This window comes from Aythya ferina (genome assembly GCF_964211825.1).
Source record: "Aythya ferina genome assembly, contig: HAP1_SCAFFOLD_852, whole genome shotgun sequence".
NCBI classification, from domain to species: Eukaryota; Metazoa; Chordata; class Aves; order Anseriformes; family Anatidae; genus Aythya; species Aythya ferina.
Genome location: NW_028180913.1, coordinates 1 through 12,099, shown reverse-complemented (window position 1 = coordinate 12,099; position 12,099 = coordinate 1). Strand labels below are relative to the sequence as shown.

The 12,099-nt window shown below is 59.4% G+C and overlaps 1 protein-coding gene across 1 annotated transcript in view; it reads left to right on the top strand.

Moving 5' to 3' along the window:
* LOC311429369 (voltage-dependent P/Q-type calcium channel subunit alpha-1A-like) overlaps positions 1 to 11,424 on the top strand; it is a gene marked incomplete at both ends in the record, with an annotated part of 30,683 nt that extends 19,259 nt beyond the window's left edge. Inside the window, 12 exon segments of the mRNA XM_084540457.1 lie at positions 398 to 538; positions 1,315 to 1,516; positions 2,736 to 2,900; positions 4,009 to 4,119; positions 4,209 to 4,292; positions 4,389 to 4,505; positions 5,317 to 5,382; positions 5,479 to 5,579; positions 6,597 to 6,747; positions 6,843 to 6,970; positions 8,892 to 8,988; positions 11,319 to 11,424. Coding sequence (XP_084396583.1) covers positions 398 to 538; positions 1,315 to 1,516; positions 2,736 to 2,900; positions 4,009 to 4,119; positions 4,209 to 4,292; positions 4,389 to 4,505; positions 5,317 to 5,382; positions 5,479 to 5,579; positions 6,597 to 6,747; positions 6,843 to 6,970; positions 8,892 to 8,988; positions 11,319 to 11,424 — 1,469 coding nt within the window.
* Between the last annotated feature and the right edge of the window lie 675 nt (positions 11,425 to 12,099).

Genomic DNA, 12,099 nt, shown 5'->3' with positions numbered 1-12,099 from the left:
TCTCCCAGACCCCCCTCAGACCCCCAAAGACCCCCTCAGACCCCTCCCAGACCCCCCCTGGCCCCCTCCTGCCCCCCCCCATCTCACCACCTTGCCCCCCCCCCAGGGGGGAGTACCTGGTGTACGAGAAGGACTGCAGGTAAAACCCCTCCAGACCCCCTCTGGGCCCCCCCAGACCCCCCGAGACCCCCACCAGACCCCCCTCAGACCCCCAAAGACCCCCCCAGACCCCTCCTGGACCCCCCCAGCCCCCCAAAGACCCCCCTAGACCCCTCCTGGACCCCCCCCAGACCTCCCCCAGACCCCCCTCAGACCCCCAAAGACCCCCTCAGACCCCTCCCAGACCCCCCCTGGCCCCCTCCTGCCCCCCCCCATCTCACCACCTTGCCCCCCCCAGGGGGGAGTACCTGGTGTACGAGAAGGACAACGAGGTGAAGGCGCAGAAGCGGGAGTGGAAGAAATACGACTTCCACTACGACAACGTGCTCTGGGCCCTGCTCACCCTCTTCACCGTCTCCACCGGCGAGGGCTGGCCCCAGTAAGGACCCCCCCCCATTTATGTGTGTGTGTGTGCCTGGGGGGGGGGTAAAAGGGCTTGGGACCCCCCCAAAACCCTCCCCGGTGCATCCCCAGACCCCCCAAAACCCCCCGAGACCCCAGACCCCCCAAAACCCCCTGAGACCCCCCCCAGGGTCTGGCCACAGGAAGGACCCCCCCCCATTTATGTGTGTGTGTGTGTCTGGGGGGGGTAAAGAGGCTCGGGACCCCCCCAGAACTGTCCCCGGTGCATCCGCAGATCCCCCAAAACCCCCCAAGACCCCCCCCAGGGTCCGGCCGCAGGAAGGACCCCCCCCCCATTTTGCGTGTGTGTGTGTCTGGGGGGTGGTAAAGAGGCTCGGGACCCCCACCCATTTTGTGTGTGTGTGTCTGGGGGGGGGTAAAGAGGCTCGGGACCCCCCCAAAACCCTCCCCAGTGCATCCCCAGACCCCCCAAAACCCCCCAAGACCCTCCCCAGGGTCTGGCCGCAGTAAGGACCCCCCCCCATTTATGTGTGTGTGTGTGCCTGGGGGGGGGGTAAAGAGGCTCGGGACCCCCCCCCATTTTGTGTGTGTGTGTCTGGGGGGGGGGTAAAAGGGCTCGGGACCCCCCCAAAACCCTCCCCAGTGCATCCCCAGACCCCCAAAACCCCCCAAGACCCTCCCCAGGGTCTGGCCACAGTAAGGACCCCCCCCCATTTTGCGTGCGTGTGTGTCTGGGGGGTGGTAAAGAGACTCGGGACCCCCCCCAAAACCCTCCCCGGTGCCCCCCCCCAGGGTCCTGAAGCACTCGGTGGACGCCACCTACGAGAACCAGGGCCCCAGCCCCGGGTACCGCATGGAGATGTCCATCTTCTACGTCGTCTACTTCGTCGTCTTCCCCTTCTTCTTCGTCAACATCTTCGTCGCCCTCATCATCATCACCTTCCAGGAGCAGGGGGACAAGATGATGGAGGAGTACAGCCTGGAGAAGAACGAGGTGCCCCCCCCCCGGCCCACCATAACCCCCCCCCTCTGGGACACCCCCCCCCCACCCTGTGCACCCCAAGGGGTCAGACCTGGTGTCCCCCAGCACGTCCCCCCCCCCCCTCCGGGACCCCTCCCCACATCACAGGGGGTTATCCATAGGGGGGGTACCTTGTGGCACCCAGCGCAGACCCCTATGAGACCCCCCCACACACCCTGGGGGGTCCACACCCAGCACCCCCAACCACATCCTCCCCCCAGGACCCCCCTAGCCCCAGGGTCTGTGCCTGGCATCCCCCTCTGGGACCCCCCCCATATCCCAGGGGTCCATCCCAGTGTCCCCCAGCGCCTCCCCATCTGGGAACCCCCATACCCGGGGGGTCCGGACCCAGTGTCCCCCACCACACCCCCCCCGGGGCCCCCCCACACCCTGGGGGGTCCATACCCAGCACCCCCAACCACATCCTCCCCCCGGGACCCCCACAGCCCCAGGGTCCGTGCCCGTGTCCCCCAGCACCGCCCCCTCTGGGACCCCCTCATATCCCAGGGGTCCATCCCAGTGTCCCCCAGTGCATCCCCCTCTGGGAACCCCAATACCCTGGGGGTCCAGACCTGGTGTCCCCCTCTGGGACCCCCCCCATATCCCAGGGATCCACCCCAGCACCCCCAACCACATCCTCCCCCTGGGACCCCCCCAGCCCCAGGGTCTGTGCCTGGCATCCCCCTCTGGGACTCCCCCCATATCCCAGGGATTCACCCCAGCACCCCCAACCACATCCCCCTCTGGGACCCCCCATACCCTGGGGGTCCATCCCAGTGTCCCCCCCTGGACCCCCCCCTCACCCTGGGGATCCACCCCAGCCCCCCCAACCACATCCCCCTCTGGGAACCCCCATACCCAGGGGGTCCGGACCCAGTGTCCCCCACCACACCCCCCCTGGGACCCCCCCCACACCCTGGGGGGTCCATACCCACATCCCCCAGCGCATCCCCCTCTGGGACCCCCCCCATATCCCAGGGATTCACCCCAGCCCCCCCAACCACATCCCCCTCTGGGACCCCCCATACCCTGAGGGTCCGGACCCAGTGTCCCCCACCACACCCCCCCCCGGGACCCCCCCCCACACCCTGGGGGGTCCATACCCAGCATCCCCAACCACATCCCCTCTCTGGACCCCCTCTCCCTCCCCCTGGGGGTCTGTGCCCCCCCCCCACGTGCCGCCGTCCCGCAGCGCGCCTGCATCGACTTCGCCATCAGCGCCAAGCCGCTGACGCGCCACATGCCCCAGAACCGGCAGAGCTTCCAGTACCGCATGTGGCAGTTCGTGGTGTCCCCCCCCTTCGAGTACACCATCATGGCCATGATCGCCCTCAACACCATCGTGCTGATGATGAAGGTGGGACGCGGACCGGACCCCCCCCTGCTGCTGATCCCCCCCCCCCCGGGACACAGCTTCGTCCCCTGCGCCCTCGCCGTGCGCCTCGCTCCTCGCGGGGTGCTCTGGGGTTTGGCCGCCTCCTGCGCCACCCGTCCCTGTCCCCATCCCTGTCCCTTTGGACCCGTCCCTGTCCCCATCCCTGTCCCATGTCCCTTGGATCCATCCCTGTCCCCTGGACCCGTCCCTGTCCCTGTCCCCATCCCTGTCCCTTTGGACCCGTCCCTGTCCCCATCCCTGTCCCATGTCCCTTGGATCCATCCCTGTCCCCTGGATCCGTCCCTGTCCCTGTCCCCATCCCTGTCCCTTTGGACCTGTCCCTGTCCCCATCCCTGTCCCATGTCCCTTGGACCCATCTCTGTCCCCTGTCCCCATCCCTGTCCCTGTCCCCATCCCTGTTCCCTGGACCCATTCCTGTCCCTTTTCCCTGCCCCTGTCCCCTGGATCCGTCCCCGTCCCTTGGATCCATCCCTGTCCCTGTCCCTGTCCCTGTCCCTGTCCCCTGGACCCGTCCCTGTCCCTTTGGACCCATTCCTGTCCCTTTTCCCTGCCCCTGTCCCCTGGACCTGTCCCTGTCCCCTATCCCCATCCCTGTCCCCTATCCCCATCCCTGTCCCCTGGATTCTTCCCTGTCCCCTGTCCCCTAAACCCATCCCTGTCCCTTGGACCCATCCCTGTCCCCTGGATTCATCCCTGTCCCTTTTTCCTGCCCCTGTCCCCTGTCCCCTGAATCCGTCCCTGTCCCTTTTCCCTTTTCCCTTTTCCCTTTTTCCCCCTTTTTCCCTTTTCCCTTTTTTCCCCTTTTTTTTCCCTTTTCCCTTTCCCCTTTTCCCTTTTTTTTCCCTTTTCCCCATCCCCATCCCCGTCCCCCCCCCTCCCCCTCACCCCACCCCCCAAGACCCCCCCCTTTCCCCCAGGACCTCTCCCTTTGACACCCCTCCCTCCCCCCAACCCTCGCCAACCCCCCTTACCCCCTTAACCCCCCCTGACCCCCCTGACCCCCCTTGACCCCCCTGACCCCCCTGACCCCCCCCAGACCCCAAAACCCACCCCATTGCCCCCCCCCCAGTTCTACGACGCCTCGGACGCCTACGAGAACGTGCTGAAGATGTTCAACAACGTCTTCACCTCCCTCTTCTCCCTCGAGTGTCTCCTCAAGATCATGGCCTTCGGGGTGCTGGTACGTGCCCCCGGGGACCCCCAGACGAGTTTTGGGTTGGGGGGGGTGAGGAGGATAAAGGGGGACCCCCCCCCTCCTTGTCCCCGCAGAATTATTTCCGCGACGCCTGGAACGTCTTCGACTTCGTCACGGTGCTGGGCAGCATCACGGACATCCTGGTGACGGAGTTCGGGGTGGGTGGCCCCCGGCTGGGGAGAGGGGGTCTTGGGGGGGGGGGTCCCAAAACGGGGTCCGACCCCTCTGACCCCCCCCTTTGCCCCGTCCCCCAGAACAACTTCATCAACCTCAGCTTCCTGCGGCTGTTCCGCGCCGCGCGGCTCATCAAGCTGCTGCGCCAGGGCTACACCATCCGCATCCTGCTCTGGACCTTTGTGCAGTCCTTCAAGGTGCCTCCTCTTCCTCATCATCATCCTCCTCTTCATCCTCTTCCTCCTCATCCTCTTCCTCATCATCTTCCTCCTCATCCTCCTCTTCATCATCCTCCTCTTCATCCTCTTAATCATCCTTCTCTTCATCCTCTTCATCCTCTTCCTCTTCATCCTGTTCTTCTTCTTCTTCATCCTCCTCTTTCTTCTTCATCCTCCTCTTCCTCCTCCTCTTCATCCTGCTCTTCATTTTCCTCTTCATCCTCCTCCTCCTCCTCTTCCTCTTCCTCTTCCTCTTCATCCTCTTCCTCTTCCTCCTCCTCCTCATCCTCCTCCTTGTCATCCTCTTCATCCTCCTCTTCATCTTCTTCTTAATCCTCATCCTCTTCCTCTTCATCCTCCTCTTAATTCTCCTCCTCTTCATCCTCCTCTTCATCCTCTTCCTCTTCATCCTCCTCCTCTTCGCCTTCCTTTTCATCCTCCTCCTTCTCCCATTCCTCTTCCTTCTCCTCTTCATCCCCCTCTTCTTCATCATCCTTCTCCTCCTCTTCCTCATCTCCTCCTCTTCATCCTTCTCCTCCTCCTCCTCCTCCTCCTCTTCCTCTTCATCCTCCTCCTCCTCTTCCCCCTCCTCTTCATCCTCCTCCTTCTCCCCTTCCTCTTCCTTCTCTTCAACCCTCTTCTTCATCATCCCTCTCCAACTCTTCATCCCCCTCCTCTTCATCCTCCTCTTAGTCCTCCTCCTCATCCTCTTCATCTTCATCCTCCTCTTCATCTTCCTCTTCCTCCTCTTCCTCTCCCCCGGCCCCCCCTGACCCGTCTGTGCCCCCAGGCGCTGCCGTACGTCTGCCTGCTCATCGCCATGCTCTTCTTCATCTACGCCATCATCGGGATGCAGGTGAGACCCCGAGACCCCCCCCCCCACCCTCAGCCCTCCCCCTAGTCCCTCCCGGGAGCCCCCCGCCCACCTCTGTACCCCCCCCCCATGCCCCAGGTTTTTGGGAACATCGGCATCGAGGAGGAGGACGACGAGTCGGCCATCACCCAGCACAACAACTTCCGCACCTTCTTCCAGGCCCTGATGCTCCTCTTCCGGTCAGGGACCCCCGCCCGGGACCCCCCCCCCCGGGACCCCCCCCCAAGACCCCCCCCATGACCCCCCCCAACCCGGTGCTGACCCCAAAGGGGGGGCACACGGTGCCAGGGACCCTCCCGGCCCCATTTAGGGACACCCGGTGCTGGGTCAGCGCGTCCCTGTCCCCACCTGGGGGCACCCTCTGGCACAGCCCCAGCCTCGCCCCCCCCGCACCCAAAATTGCCTCTTTTTGCCCCATTTCCTCAAGGGGACACCTGGTGGCACAGACCCCTCGGCACGGGCTGCCGTGCCAGCGTGTCCCTGTGCCCCCTCCTGTCCCCATTTAGGGACACCCAGCCCCGTGCCCTCCATCACTGCCCCACCCTCACCCTGTGGGACCCAAAATCGCCTCTTTTTGCCCCATTTCCCAAGGGGACACCCGATGGCACCAACCCACCATCACGGGTTACTCCGTGCCCCCCATCCCCATCCCGGTGCCACGTTCCGTGCCCCGTCCCCTGTCCCCATCCCACCCCCATGACACCACCCCACCCTCACCCTGTGGGACCCAAAATCGCCTCTTTTTACCCCAATCCCCATGGGGACACCCAATGGCACCAACCCATCACCATGGGCTACTCCGTGCCCCCCGTCCCCATCCCATCCCCTGTCCCCATCCCACCCCAATTTCACTTACCCACCCTCACCCTGTGGGACCCAAAATCGCCTCTTTTTGCCCCATTTCCCAAGGGGACACCAGATGGCATCAACCACAAGCCACACCTTGCCTCTGTCCCCATCCTGTCCCCGCGCGCTGTCCCCTGTCCCCCATCCCCATCCCACCCCCGTGTCACCACCCCACCCTCACCCCCCAGCACCCAAAATCACCTCATTTTCCCCCAATCCCCAACGAGACACCCAACCACACCAACCACACCGTGCCCCCCGTCCCGAACCCATCCCCTTGCCATTACCGTATCGGTGCCCCCCTCCCCGAGCCCCCCCCGGGACCCGGACCCATCCGTGCCCCCCCCCAGGAGCGCCACGGGGGAGGCCTGGCACGAGATCATGCTGTCGTGCCTCAGCGGGAAGCCGTGCGACGAGAACTCGGGCATCAAGGAGGACGAGTGCGGCAACGAGTTCGCCTACTTCTACTTCGTCTCCTTCATCTTCCTCTGCTCCTTCCTGGTCAGATCCCGAAAAAAGGGGGGGTTGGGGGGGGCCTCTGTGGGGTTACGGGGTGGTCCTCAGCCCTGACGCCCCCCCTGTGCCCCCCCCAAAAGATGCTGAACCTCTTCGTGGCCGTCATCATGGACAACTTCGAGTACCTGACGCGCGACTCCTCCATCTTGGGCCCCCACCACCTGGACGAGTACGTGCGCGTCTGGGCCGAGTACGACCCCGCCGCCTGGTAAGGACCCCCCCGGGACCCCCCCCCCGACAGCCCCCCAGCCCACACCGCCCCCCCAAACACTCTCACCCCCCTCCCAGGGCTGTGAAGCAGAGCCCGGAGTGTGGGGGGGGAATGAACGGAGCCCCCCCCCCACACACACACCCTCTCCTTCCCCCCCCCAGGGCTGTGAAGCAGAGCCCGGAGGGGGGGGTGAATGGAGACCCCCACCCGTCCCACAATTGGTGTCCCCCCCCCCCTCTATGTGCCCCCCCCCCGCCGGCGCCTGTTAACGTCTCCTCTCTGTTGTAGGTGCTCGGCCGCCGGATACCCCTGAACCCCCCCCCCCAAAAAAAAAAAAAATTTAAAAAATTTAAAAATACAAAATAAAAAACTAAAAATAAAAAATAAAAAAATGAAAAAAGAAAAAATATTAAAAAAATGAAAAAATAAAAAATATTAAAAAAATGAAAAAATAAAAAATATTTAAAAAATAAAAAAAAAAGAAAAAAAAAGAAAAAAGAAAAAAGAAAAAAAGAAAAAAAGAAAAAAAATTAAAAATTAAAAAAATAAAAAAATAATATTAAAAAAATACAAAAATACAAAATAAAAAAAAAAATACAAAAATACAAAATAAAAAAATAAATAAATAACTAAATGGGGGGGGTCCCCACCGTCCCCATGGGGGGGGTGGGAGGGGGGTCCCCGCTTCACCACCCAGCACCCCCCCACACACACACACGCAGGACGCCCCCTCCGGGTCCCCGGGGCGCACAGGCAGAGGGAAGGGGGGGTCCCCTCTCCCTTCGCCCACCCCCCCAGCCCCTGGAGACCCCCCCCCAAAAAAAAAAGCGCGTCACTAACGGCCTGTATTCTCTTGCAGCGGCCGCATTCATTATAAGGATATGTACAGTTTATTACGCGTAATCTCACCCCCCCTGGGCTTAGGCAAGAAATGCCCTCATAGGGTTGCCTGCAAGGTTTGGCTCACACTAAAAACCTGCCGAGCACCCCCCCCGTGCCCCCCCCCCGCCATGAATGAATGCCGCTTTACGGTTTCTCGGATATATATATGATATCTCTATATATATATATACACGGACCACGTCCCGCGCCCCCCCCTCGGGGCCGCATGGAGCCCGGCTCTGCTTGCTGCGGCCCCCCCCTCCTCCGAGCGGGGCCGGCCCCCCCCCGCGGGGCTGCATGGGCACCGCCATCGCCTTCCTCCTCCTCCTCCTCCTCCTCGGGGGGCCGCGGGGCTGAGCCCCCGCTGCGGGCGGCAGCCTCGCTTCTCGTTCGTTGCTTTCCGATTAGTTTCTCATTTTTTAAAAATTTTTATTTATTTTTTTTAATTTTTATTATTATTATGTTTTTAATTTTTATTTTTTTATATTTTTATATTTTTATTTTTATTTTTTAATTTCTATTTTTTAATTTTTTTAATCTTTACTATTTAATTTTTATTTTTTTAATTTTTATTTTTTTAATTTTTATTTTTTTAATCTTTACTTTTTTAATTTTTTTAAAAAATTTTTACTTTTTTACTCTATTTTTTACTTTTTATTTTTTTAATTTTTATTTATTTATTTATTTATTTCAATTTTAATTTTATTTTTTATTTTTATTTCTTATTTTTATTTTATTTTATTTTTGTATTTTATTTTTAAATGTTTACTTTTTTAAATTTTACTTTTTAAATTTTTACTTTTTTACTTTTCATTTTTTTCATTTTACTTTTTTTCATTTTACTTTTTTACTTTTTATTTTTTACTTTTTATTTTTTACTTTTTATTTTTTACTTTTTATTTTTTTCATTTTAATTTTTATTTATTATTATTATTTTTTTTTTTTACTTTTTTCACGCACCCATTTTTGTTTTTCCCCTCTTTTTTCCCCGTTTGCTGTCCGATGTGCTCTTCCTTCTCCTTCTCTCCGCTGCCAGGGGCCGCCTGACTTTCATGGACATGTATGAAATGCTGAGACATATGCCCCCGCCCCTGGGTTTAGGGAAGAAATGCCCGCCCCGAGTTGCCTATAAGGTAGAATAAATAATTCTGCGAAGCCCCCCCCGCCGCGCCGAGCCCCCCCAGCAGCGCTGGCTCAGCCCGGCCCATGCGGCTCGGCCTCTTTTTTTTTGGGTTTTGCCTCCTTTTTTTTTTTTTTCCTCCCTTTTTTGTTTTCTCCTTTTTTCCTCCTTTTTTTCTCTCTTTTTTTTTTTTTTTTTTCTCATTTTCCTCTTATTTTCCTCATTTTTTTCTCTTTTTTTGCCTCTTTTTCCTTTTTTTTTTCTCTCTCTTTATTTCTCATTTTTTCTTTTTCTCTTTTTTATATAATTTTATTTTTTTCCTCCTTTTTTCTTCTTTTTTTTTTTCTTTTCTCTTTGTTTTATTTTATCTCATTTTTTTTCCTTTTTTTTTCTTTTTATTTCTCCTTTTTTTTCCTTTTCTCTTTTTTCCTCCTTTTTTCTCTTTTTTTCCTCCTTTTTTCTTTTCTCTTTATTTTTTCTCCTTTTTTCCTTTTTTCTTTTTTCTCCTTTTTTCTCCTTTTTTCTCCTTTTTCTCCTTTTTTTTCTTTTTTTTTTCCCTTTTTCTCCTTTTTTCTTCTTTTTTTCCTTTTTTCTCTTCTTTTTCCTCCTTTCTCTCTCTTTTTTTTTTCTTCTTCTTTTTTTTTTTTTTCTCTCTCTCTTTTTTTCCCCTCCGTTTTTTCCTTCCTTTCTTTCTTTTTTTGCTTTTCTTTTTTTTTTTAACCTCTCTCCTCCTGCCTCGGCCGCTGCCCGGCCCCGCGGAGCCCCAGGCCGTCTGGGTAAGATCCGCTCATGGGGAGCGCGCCCCCCCCGCAGGAGCCCCCAGACGGGGACCCCGGGGGCTCACCCGGCCCCCCCCGAGTCAGCCCCTGGCTGGGGCCCCCCCAGGGGTGAAGGCCAGCTTGGCCAGAGGAGCCCCTTTTTGGGGTCCCCCCCCATAAAGCTTCACCAGAACAGCCCCTTTTTGCGCCCCCCCCCCCAAAAGGTTGACCAGAGGAGCCCCTTTTTGGGCCCCCCCCCCCCGAAACTTGGCCAAAGAAGCCCCTTTTTGGGGACACCCCCCCTAGCACTTGGCCAGAGGAGCCCCTTTTTGCCCCCCCCCCATAAAGTTTGACCAAATGAGCCCCTTTTTGGGGTCCCCCCCCAAACTTGGCCACCCCCCCCCCCCCAGGATCCCTGACCTGGGGACCCCCCCCCCATGGGGCTGACCCACAAGACCCCACCTTTGGGGACCCCCACAGGGCTCACCCAGCCCCCCCCCATCCAAATTTGGGGACACCCCCCCCCAACACAGGGGCTCACCCACCCCACACCTGGAGCCCCCCCCCATTTAGTGCCCCCCCCCCATAACCGGGGCTCACCCAGCCCACCCAGAGGAACCCATTTTCGGGGACCCCCCTTGGGGGCTCACCCTCACCCCCCCACCCCATTGCCCCCCCCCATCCCCACAGCCCCCCCCCCCCCTTTTTTCCACCCCCATCCCACCTCCACCTCCCCCCCCCCCCCCGGCAGCGAGGCCCCCTCCTCCCCTCGCCCCCCGCCCGCCCCCCACCCATGGGTGCTGCTCCGCGGGACCCCCGGGCAAGGGGCGCCGGGACCCCCCCCCCCGCCACCACCACCACCTCCGTGCCTCAGTTTCCCCATCGGCATCGCTTGGCCCCCCCCCGCCCCAAAGCTCTGCACTTGAGACCCCCCCCCCGGGCTGCATGGGGAGGGCCCCCAGCTTTGATTGATTTCCTTTAATTATTATTAATTATTTTTTTTTGGGGGGGGGGTGGGATGGGGGTGGGGGGGATGTTGGGGTGGGGAGGGGGTTTGTGGTGGGGGGGGCACGACACCTTCACCCCCCCCCTTGCTTGGCTCTGGGAGCTGGGGAGGGCGCAGGGCATGGTGGGGGGGGGGGGCTGAGGCCTGGCAAACTCATCGCTTTTTCCCCCCCCCCCCACCCCCCGCCCCAATTCCAGGCATGGCTCCGTGCCCCCCCCCCCCCTCAAAAAAAAATAAAAAAAAAAGGTTTGCATGTGGAGGAGACCCCCCCCCCACCCCCCCATGCACCCCCCCCCCCCCAAAAAAAAAAAACCCAGCGAATGGGCCCCCGCTGCATGCCCTGCCCGCTGCATGTGCCCCCCCCCCCCAAAAAAAAAAAATAATAAAAATAATAATAATAAAAGAAACGATGGCTGGGGTGGGGGGGGTGGGGGGGGGGTCCTGCTTGGCCGTGCCCCCCCCCCAAAAAAAAAAAAAAAAAAAAAAAAAAAAGGGGGTGGCTCAGTGGGATGGGATATGAGGGGGGGGGGGTCTTGGGCTGAAGACCCCCCCCCCCCGCTTTGCTGGCCCCCCCCGCAGAGGCTGCTGCGCATGGACCTGCCGGTGGCCGACGATAACACCGTGCACTTCAACTCCACGCTCATGGCCCTCATCCGCACCGCGCTCGACATCAAGATCGCCAAAGGCAAGGGGGGGGGGGGGGACACCGGGACACCCCCCCCTCAACGTGGGGGGGGAGTTTGGGGGGCTGGGGGGGGAAAAGAGGGGGTTGGGGGGGATTTGGGGGTGTGGGGAGGTGGGGATGGGGGGTGGGAGTGGGGTGGTTGAGGGGATGGGGAGATGGGGATATGGGGTATGGGGGGGTCAGGACCCCCCCCGGGTGAGAGTGGGGGGCTGGGGGGGGCACAGGGGGGTTGGGGGGGGATTTGGGGGTGTGGGGGCATGGGGATGTGGGGATAGGGGGTGGGAGGGGGGTGGGGATGTGGGGATAGGGGGATGTGGGGGGGTCAGGACCCCCCCCCCCGGGGGGAGTGGGGGGCTGGGGGGGGAGTTGGGGGGTTGGGGGGGGAAATGGGGGTTGGGGGGGGAAATGGGGATTGGGGGGGGCATAGGGGGTCCAATGTGGGGATAGGGGGTCACAAGGATATGGGGACCCCCATGGTGTTTGTCCCCATGGGGATAGGGGGATGTGGGGGGGGCAGGACCCCCCCCCCGGGGGGAGTGGGGGACTGGGGGGGGTTAGTGGGGAGGTTGGGGGGTTGGGGGGGGGCACAGGGGGTGTGGGGGCATGGGGATAGGGGGATAGGGGGTGGGGAGTGGGGTGGTTGAGGGGGAGGGGGACAGGGGGACCCCCAGGACC